The sequence below is a fragment of the Hakea prostrata genome, chromosome 10 (assembly GCF_041222555.1).
Source record: "Hakea prostrata isolate BN-2017 chromosome 10, UWA_Hpros_2, whole genome shotgun sequence".
NCBI classification, from domain to species: Eukaryota; Viridiplantae; Streptophyta; class Magnoliopsida; order Proteales; family Proteaceae; genus Hakea; species Hakea prostrata.
The window spans coordinates 5,585,832-5,601,031 of NC_142609.1; the positions used below are offsets into that span (position 1 = coordinate 5,585,832).

Sequence of the window (15,200 nt, forward strand, 5' to 3'; positions counted from 1 at the left end):
AACATTGTAACTCAAAGAATCTAAAAAATCACAATTACAAGAGTCTTATAACACTAATGAATAAGAACTCTATCTCTATATAAAGAAGTCATATAAACAACTCTCAATATAGTGGAAAATATCTGAAACTCTTTCGTGAACATAGATTGAATTTAACCGACTCACGTAAAGCCTTCTCTCTCTCTCTCTCTCTCTCTCACCTATTTCTCTCCTCACGTTCTCTCTCTCTCTCTCTCTATTCTACATTTCTAGCACCATCTGACGGACATAAATGCATCGCTTGACAGTCTTGCACATTAAATGCGCAAGACTGAAGCAAGGTCCACTACTTGAAAAGTAAGAATACCCTTACTCCCACCATTGGCAACCTATGAGATGAATTGAATTTCTTTTTGAGGTTTATAATACCCTTTCTAAAACTGTTCCATGTAAGTCTCCAACTTTTTGCTTTGAGAAACAAACACAATAATAATTTATTGTGCCAAAACCGTTGCTTGAAGCAAAATTTTCATAAACTTCAATGTATATATATATATGTTTAAAAAATTTGTCTGAAAACAGTTTTATCATATGAATTTTGATGAATTTTTTTCTTCAGGCAAGAAACACTCAAAACTATCTCTAGTGATCCTAAATTTACTAGTGAATCAAAATATCTTGACCATCAGAGGGTTGTTCGGTTCGGTGAAACCAACACCTCCGTAGATTGTACTACCTGATGGTATATTATACGGTAACCAGCATATAAAAATCGATGATTCCAGAAAGAAAAAAAAAAAAAACTCATGTTTAAATGGGGAAAGGCGAATTACCAGTTCCTAATCCTAATATTGCTCCTTAAAATTTTCATGAAGTTCAAACAGGAGAAATGAGATCCCATTGGAAACGGGCTATGGATCTTAGAAAGCTTGACAGAAGGGATACTTACTTTCATATTCTCGCAGTAACAAACTTCACTTGGTGTTTCTATCAAGTCACAAGGTTCGATCGTTTTCGTCTTCGTTGTCTTTGAGACTTGTTATTTATTATTAGTTAATTCATACTGAGAAGAAGTTGCAGTTTTGCGAGTAGAGAAGTAGACCATGGAGATTTAAAACTATCCGAATAAAGAAAAGGAAAACAAGGACATCCCACCTCACCATATCACCAGCTACTTGCAGTAGTTAAATTCAAGACTACGCAAGTTAGCAGGTAAGCCAAATAACTGTCGGCAGATACTGATCAGAACTAGTGGAAAAGATAGAGCTGCTTCAGATAAAGAAAGAACGAGCAAAGCATTGCAGAGGGATTTTAGTTCAGCAAAATTGAGAAGGAAGAGGAGTTTTAATTGAGGTTAGTTCAGTTCTTGAGTTTAAAGTTTGGGTTTGTTAACAATCTCAATGTTGGTCCAAGATCGTTCAACGCCACAACAACCTAAATCCCAGTTGTTGATCCAAAATCGATCATCGCCACAACCACGTAAATCCCAGTTTAGAGATTCTTCATCATTACCTCCAGATCGTCTCTCTGAGCCCAAAAGACTCGATTTCTCAACATGGGTCTCAACGAACTTCTGCAAAATCGTTTGTTTTGTCATTCTAGTCTCCACGGTCGCTGCATTATTCTTCCTCAACAATGTAAGCTACTCTGCTGCTCTCGTCCAAGCAAGAGCGAAAGTGCCCGAGAAGAGGCCGTTGCCTAAAATCAATTGGAAGGAGATTCGACCCATGAAAGATCAGTCGACGCCTTATGCAGCTTTTCGCTCTGAACAATGGATAGTTGTTTCTGTCTCTAATTACCCAACCGATTCGCTTCGCAGTCTTGTGAAAATCAGGGGTTGGCAGGTACTTGCCATTGGCAATTCCAAGACCCCCTCGGATTGGAACCTCAAAGGTGCGATCTTTCTGTCTCTAGATCAACAGGCCAAGCTAGGGTTCCGAGTTGTAGATCATCTCCCTTACGATTCCTATACTAGGAAGACAGTTGGATACCTCTTTGCCATCCAGCATGGAGCCAAGAAGATCTTTGATGCAGATGATCGTGGTGAAGTGATCGACGGTGATCTTGGCAAGCATTTCGATTTGGAATTGCCTGGTGGGAAGGCGAGGCAGTCACCGATCTTGCAATATAGCTACGACAACCCAAATAGAACGGTTGTGAACCCATATATTCATTTTGGTCAGCGTTCTGTCTGGCCAAGAGGTTTGCCATTGGAGAATGTCGGAGAGCTCGCACACGAGGAGTTCTACACTGAAGTTTTGGGTGGTAAGCAGTTCATCCAGCAAGGCATTTCGAATGGTCTCCCTGATGTGGATTCCGTTTTTTATTCCACCAGAAAGGCTGGTTTGGAACCTCTTGATATCAGGTTTGATGAACATGCACCGAAAGTGGCTTTGCCACAAGGTATGATGGTTCCCCTGAACTCGTTCAATACGATTTTCCACTCTTCTGCATTTTGGGCTTTGATGCTTCCTGTCTCTGTTAGTACAATGGCTTCCGATGTCTTGAGAGGTTATTGGGCACAGAGACTTTTGTGGGAAATTGGTGGTCTAGTTATGGTTTATCCTCCTACAGTTCATCGATATGATAGGATCGAGGCATACCCGTTTTCTGAGGAGAAGGATCTTCATGTGAATGTGGGTCGTTTGATTAAGTTCTTGGTTTCATGGAGGTCTTCTAAGCACATGTTATTTGACAAGATCTTAGAATTAAGTTATGCAATGGCAAAGGAGGGATTCTGGAGCGAGTTGGATGTGGAGTTCACTGCTGCTTGGCTTCAAGATTTGCTGGCTGTTAGGTACAAGCAGCCAAGATTGATGTCACTCGAATTGGATAGACCACAGGTGACAGTAGGTCACGGAGATAGGAAGGATTTTATCCCTCGGAAGCTTCCTTCTGTACACCTTGGTGTTGAGGAAACGGAGACTGTAAATTACGAGATTGGAAACCTGATCCGATGGAGAAAGAATTTTGGTAATGTTGTAATCATCTTGTTCTGTAATGGGCCAGTTGAACGCACTGCTTTAGAATGGAGATTGCTTTATGGTCGAATATTCAAGACTGTGGTCATCCTGTCAGAGCAGAGCAATGCGGATCTTGCTGTCGAACAGAGCCAACTGTGGCAGGCCTACAAGTGAGTTACTAACATAGGTTTTTTCATGGCCCTTTGTTTCCATTCATCAACAGGTTTTCTTGATATCTATGCAGGCAAGGGCAGGTCATTTTCTATTTATGAATTTAGTTTAGCTAGGATGACCTTTAACACTTCTCACTTTTTGTTAACTTGGTCTCTGTAATGAGTTTGTTATTGGCATAAATCCTCGGAAATGGGTTTGGTCATTAAAACGGAACACATTATTTAAGGGCATCATCATTGAACTGGAAATATACTTCAATACTTACTGGCCTCCTTTGACAAGATTCAGGTTTTAGGGATTGTGATTCTTACTTACATCTAGTATCTTAGGATTGCTATATTTGAATTTCTGTTGAGTAGCTGATGTGAACCAGATTCTAGGGTTTAGTTGTTGGATCCTCTCTCTCGGGAACCAGCTGTCTTCTAGGACTGGGAATGCCTTCAGTGGTTTGTTTTTGGATGGTTTAAGGGTTCAAATGCCTTGAAGAATTCAGCCAGGCTTAGGGTTAAGGATTTTAGAGTTTTAGACTTGAAACCTTGCTGTAATGATAGTTTCAGATCTGAATTTATGATTTTGGCGTAGGATTTAGGGAATTCTAGGGCTGAGTTGAAGTGTACTTGGGTTCGTCTAGGTTGGTTGCTGCTGTTTTATATTCTGAGAGCTGGATTTATAAGTTAAAAGTTTGGAAAGTAGGGTCTTAGGGTTTCGGTTAGGTTTGGAATGGGATTGTTGTGATTTTGTGATTTCAGGTTTAATCCTAATGGGTTTTGGGTTTAGTTAGAGGTTTCCTACTTGGAGTAGGACCCTAGGGAAGTCAACTAGGGTTAGGACTTGGAAGGAGTGGAATAGGTATAGGAAATGCTAATTCTAAGAGGTTTTGAGTGTGGCTGAGGGTTTATGTTGAACTAGGATTTAGGTCAGGTTGATGATGAATTGCAGAATTTTAATGCAGAAGATGAAGTACAGGAATTTGAAACCCTAATGGACGAATGTGTTTTATGAAACTAAGAGTAGGACTGGGGGATGGGGATCAGTGCGATTCTTTTGGGAGGGGTGGATTGGGGATGGGAAACTCGGGTTTTAAGGGGAGGGGGTAGGCAGCTGCCATAGGGAAGAGGGGAGGGGCTAAGGATGCTTGCAGGGGCTAGGGAAGAGGGGGAAGGGGCTGCTAAAGGACTGGGAGTATGCTGTACTTGTGAATAAGGAATTGCTGCTAGAGTTGAAAAAGCTTGCTGTAGATGGAAGAAAACTGCAGCAATTACTCACTCTTGAAGTGCCGCAAGCCCCTCTAGGATCTCATGACTTCCTCTCTTGCCTCCAAACTCAATTCTCAATTTTTGTAACAAAATCAACTTGCGATTAGAGAGGACGGAGGGTTTATTTATAGCCTCTAATAAAAAATAAAAAACTAGGACTCATCTTAGGAAACTAACTTGGTTTCAGACTATCAATATAATTCTTAGTATGACTCTTACTTGTCTAAGGACTCTAATATAAACAATGATTCTCATTCTATCATATCTCACCCTAGAAGGATCCAATTTGGAATCTAAGAGTAGATATGGAATCCTAACAAGAAGCAGACTGAAACTAGGGGATTGCCACACAACCTAGGAATAATATCCTAACAAGGTTAGGCTTGGTTCGTAATAACAAGCTGGACCGAAACCTTGGACCCATGAAAATTACCAAAATGACAAAATACCCTTGGATTGATTGGGGCCATAGGGTTTGGGGAATGTGACCGTAGTCCCTATGCTGCCTCTGGAAACAGTATACCTCAGTAGCGCCTTTGTTTTGTTCTCCTTCATAATTTGAGTAGTTTTCTCCTTTGGGAATTTTCGGTAGACATTTGAGTCTCTAACTGATGAAAGGGTACCATCATACTGTAACCATCATAGTGAAGCATACTGTTTCTTCTGTGTAGGAGATGCAATGTTAATGGCATCACGACCGTAAGGTGTTATATTGTTTACTTTTACAGAAATGATTGTGATTGTGAGTGCACCAGATATTTTGAAGCCTTCAAGGGGCTTCTTGTCAGACTGATTTGTAGTCATGGGGTTATAAAATTTGGGTGCATGCTGCTATCAGAGTTATGTTCTTTCTTTAAAATTGACCAGCTATATTTTTCTCTTTATCGGTCCCTGCAGTGTGTTGTCTTTGCTTGACCTTGTCCTACTTTAGTATCTACTTAACACAGTGTAGATCATGCAAATTTTTATTTATTCATTTTTTTCTGCTGGACCATCTCCTTGGTTCTACTATATGAAGGAGTGGAATTATTAAGAGTGCTGAAAATTGATGGCTGCCATGCTTCTGTTTTTATCTTGTCTGTTGATTTCTTGGTAGTTAGTTGATAGAAAAAGACTAATGATGTTTTGCTATAGATTATTCATAGACAATATGCCAAAAAGACATGTACTGAAACATGAACGAGAACATCTACTCATCTAGTACAAATATATTTGGATTTGGGAATGAACCACAAGCAGTGTTAAAGCAGTTGAAGGGGTGAAAGCAGAGGCAAGGCTTGGCTTAGTTACAACCAGTTGTTTTATATCCTTCGTCCTCTACCTCTGTATTGGAAAATTCACCTGCAACTTATCCAATAGTAACAGCCACTAATAGTACCATAAAATGAAGTGTCCCACCACAAACATAATTATCTGATGTATCCAGCCTTGCCATAGTGTCTCTAGTAACTAGTTTGTCGCAGAAACTCTAGATGATCACTTTCTCAAGCAGACTTCCCAATTTGACCATTACTCATGACATGCACCAACTACTACTAAAACTAGTTTCTGAGTCCATAGATCCAACTTCAGTTCACCAACTTAATGAATTTTCAGTTATGTATGTCTTAATATAACTAATTCGATAGTACTTATCAAATTCTGCACTGCAGAATCCATGGAGACCTGGTTGGTTTGGCCTGAGCTAACTGAACCTGACTCAATTGAACCAGAACAGGTTCATTTAAAGAACTAGAGTTTAAGGTAGATGCCTGGTTCCTCCCTGGTTCCTCCCCCTTGGCTTGGTGTGGAACTTGTTCATATCATTGTATGAACCCTTAACTGCCCATTGATTTTGACCTATAACATGCTTAATGCTGAATGGTGGTGCCCTTCCCCCCTCAAAGCCCCCCCCCCCCCCAACCACAGAAAAAGAAGAAAAAAAAAGAGAAAAAAAAGAAAAAAAAAAAAAAAAAAGAAAAAGGAAGCAAAGACAGAGAAAACATTGTTCCAGAATCAGTTGGGTCATATCATCCTTTTATCTTGTGGAGGTTTTGAGCATATGGTTATTTCTAGGTACAATTTAGATGCCCCAAGTTAAGTTTGGCCAACCAAAACCATATCTACACAGTGGAAAAGTAATAATACTTGAAATGGAAATGGAGAGTAAAAAGTGAAAATAATAATATGTTTAGAGCACCCTCTGGTGCTATTATTGAATTGAATTAGTATCGTTCATGTAAAACTGTGTTAGCACAGTTTCATCCAATTTTTGATACTGTCCCACACTGAATCTTCTCTCTTGCTTTTAGCATCATATCAGTAGGCTGAGGTATGTCCTCGGTATTGCAGGAACCCAAACCTTCCTCTGATGAACTCAAATGAATTTCACGGAAAACCCTCAGGTGTGAGATTCTGAACAGTATGTTGTTTTGAATCTTGTTTTGTACATTGGAAGGGATCTTCCTCGTCTTTTTTTTATTAATTATTTTTTAATTTCCCCTGTGGAAAGTGAAAGCTGTTTGGTTGATGTGCCAGCAGAGGTTGACAGTGTCTGCATTGAGATTCTATTGCCTTTTGGAATACTCTAATCTTCTGTCTACTTAGCTCACCTGGATGCCAAGTAATTATCATGTAAAGCATTCATTATGTGAAACTTAAGTGGTACATAGGAGATTTAGATTTTGATATTCTGAAGCCCAATTACGTGACTGGCTTTTCCTTCTTTTTTTGGGTGATTTGTTTAAATGTTTGTTGGCATATTTTTCATTCTTGTTTGCTTTGGGCTTTATTGAGAGGTATAAGGAACGGTACACCAGTCAAGGATCATTAATGTCTAACAACACCAACCCCCTCCCCCCCCCCCCCCATCCAAAAGAAAAAAAAAAGTGGGGCGGGTGGAGAAAAAGAAAAAACTGTTGCTTGATGCTGATACCTTCTCAACGGACCAATATCAGGTCCATTTCTGATAAGGAAATGGATGGTCCATTTCTCACAAGGAAATGGACCTGATAAATTTCCCCTTCTCAACTCCATCATAAGGCCTTGGTCAAGGAAGCCCTTGACCATTGCTGAAGGAAAACTTGGTCCTAGTTGAATTGTTACCGTTTCTCTCTGACCATGGTAAGCTGCTTCTGTTTGTCACTTTATCACCTTCATCCTCGGTAAAGAGAACTAGCTTTTGCTTCCTTCACCAATGCTGAAGGAAAACTCGGTCTTAAGTTGTGTTGCTACTGTTCTCTCTAACCATAGTAAAGCTGTTTCTTCTTTTACTTTGTACCCTTGATCCTCCCTAAAAGCAACTGTCATTTACTAGATTATTTACTCAGGTTTTTGTTATAGTCTTAAGGATTGAAGCAGCCACAAGCAATTATCTTTGTTTGTTTTATTGCAGTGTGTTTGCCATGGCTTGCATCATCATTAACCTGAAACAGATTTTACTATTAGTCCTAATTGAAAACAACAAAAAATATATATTAAAAACAGAAAAACACCTGAAACCATCACTTTACTATAATGTTGTTATCGTAATTCCATGTCATACGCTAGAGAGACCAATCCTCTTCATTATCTTGGTAGTATTTAGCTTATAATCTTCTATTCATATTTTACAGGTTTCTACCCAAGATATTTAGCAGGTTCACCAAGGCAGAAGGATTTCTATTCCTCCAGGATGATACCATTCTTAACTATTGGAATCTGCTCGAAGCAGATAAGACTAAGCTTTGGATCACTGAAAAGGTAATGGAAGCTTCATTTATCATTCTCAAGAACCCTGATCAAACTCTTTCTTCATTTCTCTTACAAGTATTATTTTGTAACTAATGTTGTCAGGTTCCTGAGTCTTGGGTTACTGTATCAACAATCGGCAACAACTCAAAATGGTTTGCTTCACAAGCAGACATGGTGAAGAAAGTTGTCACTATGATGCCTGTTCACTTTCAAATTAGTTACAAGGAAAAAAGGATTGGCAAGCATAGCCTAATCCTCTGCAGTTCCGAGGTGTTTTACATTCCCCAACGGTTAGTAGGGGATTTTGTGGATCTTGTAGGCCTGGTTGGTGATCTGGAAATCCATCATAAGGTTGCAGTACCCATGTTCTTCAAGGCAATGGATTCATTAAGTAATTTTGATCCAGTGTTAAATACGATGATTTATAAAACTGAAGCTCCATCTAACAATTCTTCAAGCTTATATTCTGCTCAAGCACCTGCAGTGCATCCATGGAGTGTGTCGAATGAGCCTGATTTTATAAAATTGATTAGAATCATGGCAACAGGAGATCCCCTTCTAATGGAGCTTGTTTGAGTGCTGAGAAAGTCTTTCAATTTGCACACGGAAGACCAAACTTGTACCATGCTGGTTACTGTTACACCAAATTCTGTAATTTTGCTTTATTTTTTGTAAAATTTTGAGGGGCAGGGAATAGGGTTTAACTTTTGTTTTTTTCTTTTTAATTTTCTTTTGTAGATTTACCATTCATGTTAATAGTATTCATTACTGGGTGGAAATTCCCCCATAACAGATGTGCCTTCTCAAATTTTATTGGATTCAGCATATATGAGAAGATCAAACTGGCAATTGACCCAAAAAAAGTATTTTGTGGTTAGGAGATAAGCATCGGTGAATCCATTCTGTAAGTAGGATTATGTCGCACAGGAAAACAGTTAATTTTACAGCATGAATCCTCTTAGTCAACTCAACTCTGCCTTAATCATGGTCTTAAAGAAATAGTTGAGGCAACAGTCAATCCTGGGTACACACTTCCAGATAGAACTCTTCCATAAGTTCAAATACCACTAAAAAGAACAAGAATTGCATTAATTAGTAAATGATTATCTTTAATCTCCATAATACAGTAACCAACCAGCCCGTCTTTCTCCCCCTCTCCTTTCAATTTCTTCTTGTTCACCTCTTACAACTCCAGCAGCAACAAATTAGTTGGGCTTGAGAACAACATGCTGCAAAGAGGAGTGGAACTGGTTCAACCTTACTGTTAAATAGTAGATAACAGTAACATAAATGAAAGGTTTGATAACTAAGTTAACCAAAGGAAAAGGCTACCTTAATCTGTGTCCTCTTGTATGTGTAAGTGATATGAACAAATCCATCACTGGCTTGGATAACAGCAGGATAAGAGAATTCCATTCCCAAAGTGTTCTCTAATGTTACTGCCTCATCCCAGGAGTCACCATCATCTGAAGATATGGCTACTTTGAGAACACCTCTTGATGTTGTGTTGTGTACAAGTAATAGACGGCCGTCATTCAATTTAACCCCATCGATTCCTAATTAATGGATATCAAAGCAGAAGCCAGTAGAAAACATCAGGCAAAGATAATATCATAAGATTATCTGATACAGAGGAAGAACCAGTGTTATCAACCTGAATTTGGGTTTGAGAGACCTGTAGGCTTTGCATAACTCCAAGTTAAACCACCATCATAGGATTCTGACATGCAAACTCTACCAGTTCTTTCAAATGATCGCATTAGAATACGTAATGCCCCATCTGTGGTCATGTAGGGAACTGGTTGGCTCACACTATAGGATTCATCCTTTATAGATATCGGACCAAACTTCTTCCATGATTTTCCAGCATTATCTGTGACCTACACAGTCAAACATGATATGTAAGCCCAAATGTCAATATACATTGTTTCTTCTTTTTTTCTTTTTCATTGCCATCAAGAAAAGATAATCCCCTAACATTGGTGAATATGTGTGTATGTGTGTGTTTTTTGCTTGTACCTCCATCCATGCACCCCTGGAGTTCCAACTTTCCACAGAAGATCCGCACAGCAACCGACCATCCTCCAACAATATGGGCTGGAAAAGAAGTAAGAAATATTGATGAAATGAAAACATTATATTTGGATTCAAGTTCAGTAAGTTATCACAAGTAATGAAATGGAGAGTAAATTGATGTTCTACCTTATTCTTGCTTGGTCCTATAATTCCAGGTGGAAGTTGTTCCCTTCCTGTCCAAGTGATACCCCCATCAAATGACCTCTTCATGCATCCACTCCATCTGAAAATTCATTTGATACCAGTAAACCAATCTAACATATCTATGTCTAATTAGATCTTCATGTGATATCTCTTACATATCCACTCTGCTTCTGTGATTTATAGTTAATTCCAGACATTCAGGTCATAAAGTACAGATCAACTAAGGAGTATTACAATTGAAGTATTCACAGAATATACTCTGGTTTTCATGAATGAATCATGTGGGATTCTCAAGCTCCATTAACTAATTCAAATCAATTAAGAAATTGGGGGATATCATAGCAGAATACAGAATACAGAATACAAATAAGAAAAAGTATTTTCAAAGAAGACAGTGAAAGGTTGAACACTCACTGCTCAACGAAAGGACCAATCTTATAGAACAGTAGCAATTCATCTGATGGAAGCTTGAATAGTACTGGATTCCACATTGGCACATTAGGTTCTTCATCAATCACAGTAGGAGGAAGCCATGAGCCATCCTAGACAAGAACTTCCCCCCTTGTATCAGTTTGAACAACAATCAAACTGAAAGATCAAATAAAAGAAGAATATATCTGTTACCTTATAAGTCTGCAACCAAATTTTCACATCAGGTGCTCTCTCTTTCGAACCACCAAAGTAGGCAACCAGAAAGTGATCTTTCGCAAACTATACAGATCAGCAAACAACATCAACAATATGTCTTTGGAGTAAAACATCAAAAGTAACATTTCCAGTACCTCAACAATAGTAGAGGCATGGCAGCTACTGAAAGGAACTGTGTTTGCAGCAAAGGTAAACTCCTCTACCACTGGAACCCAAATTCCCTGACTCGGACTAATCCCCTGATCTGCTACTAAACCCTCCTCCATAACTATGCTGGAGTTCCAAATCCTCCTGTATTCCTGCAAATTCTGTACTATCAGCTCACTCTCCCTTAGAACCACAGAAAATGTGAAACACTGTTAAGCCAGTCTCTCTCTCTCTCTCTCTCTCTCTCTGTTGTTTATCTTACAAGTTTCAGAAGCCCATACTCAGTATAAGAAGAAAAGCTATTTAAGCTCTAAGCACAAGAAGATGGACTAAAACTACATGGTGGAATGATGACTCATTATGCCATTAAAGAATGGGTTTTGCCATAAATTAACAAGTACGAAGATTCCTTTATAAGATACTAACCATGGAAGGATATAATTGAAAATTAAGATAGTTACTTTTTGCATTTTTTAGTCGCTCTCAAGTGAAGAAAAACTGCCACTGGAAAAGATTAAACTAGTCTTTCCAAACGCCATGATTCATTAAATAGTCTGCATATGAACATTTAGCTCCAGACCCACCAAAGAGAAGTGAAGAACCAACTGCTCACGTTCACGCAGGAATCGGCCATTTTATTATTATTGAGAGCCTTCATTGATAATTCAAGCTTGATGAACTTTTTAAGCTAACTTTTGTTGTCTACATGCTTCCACCTACCAGTTTTGACATTTTAGGCTGCAGTTGGGACCAGAAGGAAATTTTGGGTTGCAGCTACAATGTCTGCATAGAAATGAGAGCAGTTCTTCAAAATAATCTCATTGATTTGACCAAACTAGAGGGTGGAGGAGGGCAAAATTCCTGACTTCCCACATCAAAATCCTATTTTGAGAGTGATAGCAGGTCTGATATTTAGGGGTGAGAAGAATCCCAGGCCTTCTCTGCTTTCTTTTCTGAACCTCATTTGTCATCATCAGTTCTTCATCTTAGTACTCAAGGTCAATATTTTGAGATCATTTTATGGGAGGAAAGAATGCTACCCAGGTCCGGGAGCAAAATGATCGTCATGCTCACTGAAAACTTTGCTTTTGGTTTCCAAATGTAAATCACTACGTAAATACAAGATTAAAAAAGTCACAAATTTTTTTTTTAGCCAAGATGGCTTCCAGGATTACTAGGGTTTGCATTTTCTTGCATTCATTGCAGTCTGGAGGCTGGAAGTCTATTTAATCTATCATAATTGTACTATACCAGCTGGGACAAAGAGATGGTTTGCTAGGTCTTAATTTCATAATAAACTTGAACATACATTGCATAAACTATGTGCCTATGTTTAATCACTTACTTGATTGCTTATTCATTACCATTTTGTTAGAGATGTGAGGTGTTAGGTTGCATGGCATTTGCACTCACTCTTACTAAGCTTGTGCTGAAATGTTTCTTTACATACTGTGACAGGTGAATGCTTCAGCATTATAAGGTTACATTTCGTTGGTGCAAGAGATAGAGACACATGACACTTGTTTGTATATATCCATCAAAGTTTTCTTCAAACATACTTTTATTTAATTAACTCCTTCAGATGTACTAAGACAAGTAGTTAGCAATTGACAGTATCCTCACTTCATCAATTGCAGACTTATTTTGCAAATTGTGTTGTATTACACCAAATAAGTGCATAATTTCCCTGAGTGTCATCGCCATTTTGTAACAATAGCATAAAGAAGGGTACAAAACTAAGCAACCCATGATAGAACATAGAATTCTGTTTAGAACTATATAAAGGACAGCTCAACCCATGATAGAACATATAATTAATTCTCTTTAGAACCACATAAAGGACAGCTTAACAAACCTCTTGAAAGAGAACAAAAACAAATGCAGAATGAGAAAAAAGCACCATCCAATTTAATAGGCCTTTATATTGAATATTTCCTGTTCATAACTGGACCCAGTAGGGTTTCTTTGATTAAGGAGTCAATTAACAAAAGAACCCAGATAAGAAGGTTCACAATCGTTATACTGCATAAATCTACACATCGATTTTACATCGACTGTTGATTCTTCCTGCAACAACTGAAATCCCCGTCAAAATGTTTCTTCAACAATGATTCAGCAATAGCAAGGGTATCTCCCTGGGCCTCTACAGGGTAAAGCTCTGTTCCTGCTTGCCATTTGTTTGAGTAAGATATCCACTCTCTTCTCCATTCTTCCAATTTAAAGGCCTTGTTTTGTCTTAGACTCGTTATTAAATGACTGAAGTACATGGAAGCCCTTGGCAGATAATAACCTTCCAAAAGCCCACTCCAGAACCTGTTGGCTGTTCATAAGCAATAAAGAACATATCAATATCAATGTAAAACAAACAGAACAGGAAAGTAATTACAATCAATAATACCATAATCATGAAGTTTGCTCTGTTCGGTTTCTGTGTTATCAAACCACATTGTTATTTGTGTTCTCGCGTTCCATTCATACTGAGAAATGAGAATGGGAAAGAGAGGTTAAATAATCTAAAATTCTCCAAGGAACTATAAAATGAGGTCAAATGAGTTCTATGTTCCAACCTGCTTCAACTCATTCGGAGTATTAGCAAGACTTTTTGCACTTTCTAACCAACTTCCCAATAGAAAATTATCATTAGAAGCAAGAAGAGTATCAATGTCTTTGATGACTTGAAGGAACCATTCTGATGCAACGCTTAAAGATTTGGCATCCTCTTTCTGAAATGCTATCACTGCTTTCAAATAAAGCTCGTTTGCAAATTTTGATAGTGCTTGACGAGTTAAGTCCACCAAGTCATATCTGTCATAATTTACAATCAGTATGCCATCATTATGTATGTACAGCTGCTGGACAGATTTGTAATGGATTAAGGCAACAAAGATAAACAGGGGATAATGTTAATTGAGCAGAAAATGCTTAATTAGAAAGGACCATGTTTAGAGAATGGGGCCATCAAAGAGCAGACAAATGCAGATATTAATCTATTATTTGATATCGTTTACAGCTAGTGCTACATGAATTTAAGTAAACAAGTCAATACAATCAAATGAAGGGCCTTTTACCTATATGTTTGGCTTCCTTCAAGATCATTTCCTGCTTCAAGGAAAAGCTGTAAAGCATGTATGACCTCCTCTGTAGAGTACCATAAATGTGGCTGAGGCAAAGATGATAGTGTTTCTCCAGAGGATAAAGTACTTGTCTTTTCCAATAAAAGATTAACCTTCCTCTTGATTGATGTGGATGCATCAGGTCCTGACAAAGGATCCCAGTCTGGGAATTCAACAATGTAATCTTTGTTACGAGCCTGCAACAATTAAACAGAGCATGAACAATATTCCATATAATTAGTATCTAAGCCAAATAACTAAGCATTCAGGTAAGCAACATGTTGTAGGTTGGCAATGCATTCCAGATGATTAAAAGGTTCAGAAATGCATTCAAGGGAAGAATTTTTTTTTTCTCTCAACTCCAAATATTGAAATTGATTCAAAGCTCACAACTGCAAGTTAATTTGAACCTGCAAAAGAATCTGCTGCAATTTTACAATCTAAAATAGAACTAGGAATTCTCACTAGCTCCCACTAATGTCTCAATAGAGGAATCAGGATTCCGATTTCAAACCAAGATGCAATAAGACGTCATTCTCTTTTCATTAATGTCCAGAAAATAACTGGATATATAGTTAGCTGAGTGAGAATATGGTTCCTCCCAAGTTGCCAGTGAAGGGAATCCTCAAGGGGATTTTGGTGCTTCAAGAAATTTCAGGAACAAAATCAATCCCATAATCATTACATTAAGAAATAAAAAAAAATAAAAAAACCATCATAATCTCATCTTAGACATTAATCCCTTCATATGCTTCAAACTTACAACAAAGACAGCACTTTCACATAGGCAAACAGATTTGTGAACATGAAAGCAGCATAGATAAAACTTTAAGCATCAGGGCTGCTTCATTGTTCATTTAGTAATAATATGCAGAAACAGGCTCTAGTACTTAAATGCAAATAATTGATTCAACTTCAAGTTCCAATTCCTAAATTTGGGTTGCTACAGGCCCATCGAAGTGGTAACAACTCAACTTAAAGTTGCACTG

At 38.2% G+C, this 15,200-nt stretch overlaps 3 protein-coding genes across 3 annotated transcripts in view; 1 reads left to right on the forward strand and 2 right to left on the reverse strand.

Annotated features, from left to right (window-relative positions):
• Positions 1–784: 784 nt before the first annotated feature.
• Positions 785–8,974, forward strand: LOC149001673 (putative glycosyltransferase STELLO2). The gene is made up of 3 exons (XM_089136842.1): positions 785–3,112; positions 7,966–8,092; positions 8,186–8,974. The coding sequence occupies exons 1-3, from the start codon at positions 1,380–1,382 to the stop codon at positions 8,657–8,659; spliced, it is 2,334 nt and encodes a 777-aa protein (XP_088992968.1). The 5' UTR covers positions 785–1,379; the 3' UTR covers positions 8,660–8,974.
• Positions 8,975–9,213: 239 nt separating this feature from the next.
• Positions 9,214–11,402, reverse strand: LOC149001674 (uncharacterized). The gene is made up of 8 exons (XM_089136843.1): positions 11,086–11,402; positions 10,928–11,014; positions 10,718–10,845; positions 10,286–10,382; positions 10,103–10,180; positions 9,738–9,963; positions 9,416–9,639; positions 9,214–9,312 (listed from the first exon to the last, which is right to left on the reverse strand). Exons 1-8 carry the CDS (start codon positions 11,215–11,217, stop codon positions 9,289–9,291), a joined length of 996 nt encoding a protein of 331 aa, XP_088992969.1. The 5' UTR covers positions 11,218–11,402; the 3' UTR covers positions 9,214–9,288.
• A 1,352-nt stretch (positions 11,403–12,754) lies between these two features.
• The window catches only part of LOC149001675 (alpha-N-acetylglucosaminidase-like), a 92,792-nt gene continuing 90,346 nt past the window's right edge, over positions 12,755–15,200 (reverse strand). Inside the window, exons 16-19 of the mRNA XM_089136841.1 lie at positions 14,167–14,408; positions 13,666–13,903; positions 13,497–13,575; positions 12,755–13,418 (exon numbers count right to left, since the gene is read on the reverse strand). Of these exons, the coding sequence (XP_088992967.1) occupies positions 13,144–13,418; positions 13,497–13,575; positions 13,666–13,903; positions 14,167–14,408 (834 nt within the window). The 3' untranslated portion in view covers positions 12,755–13,143. The remainder of the gene's footprint in view (positions 13,419–13,496; positions 13,576–13,665; positions 13,904–14,166; positions 14,409–15,200) is intronic.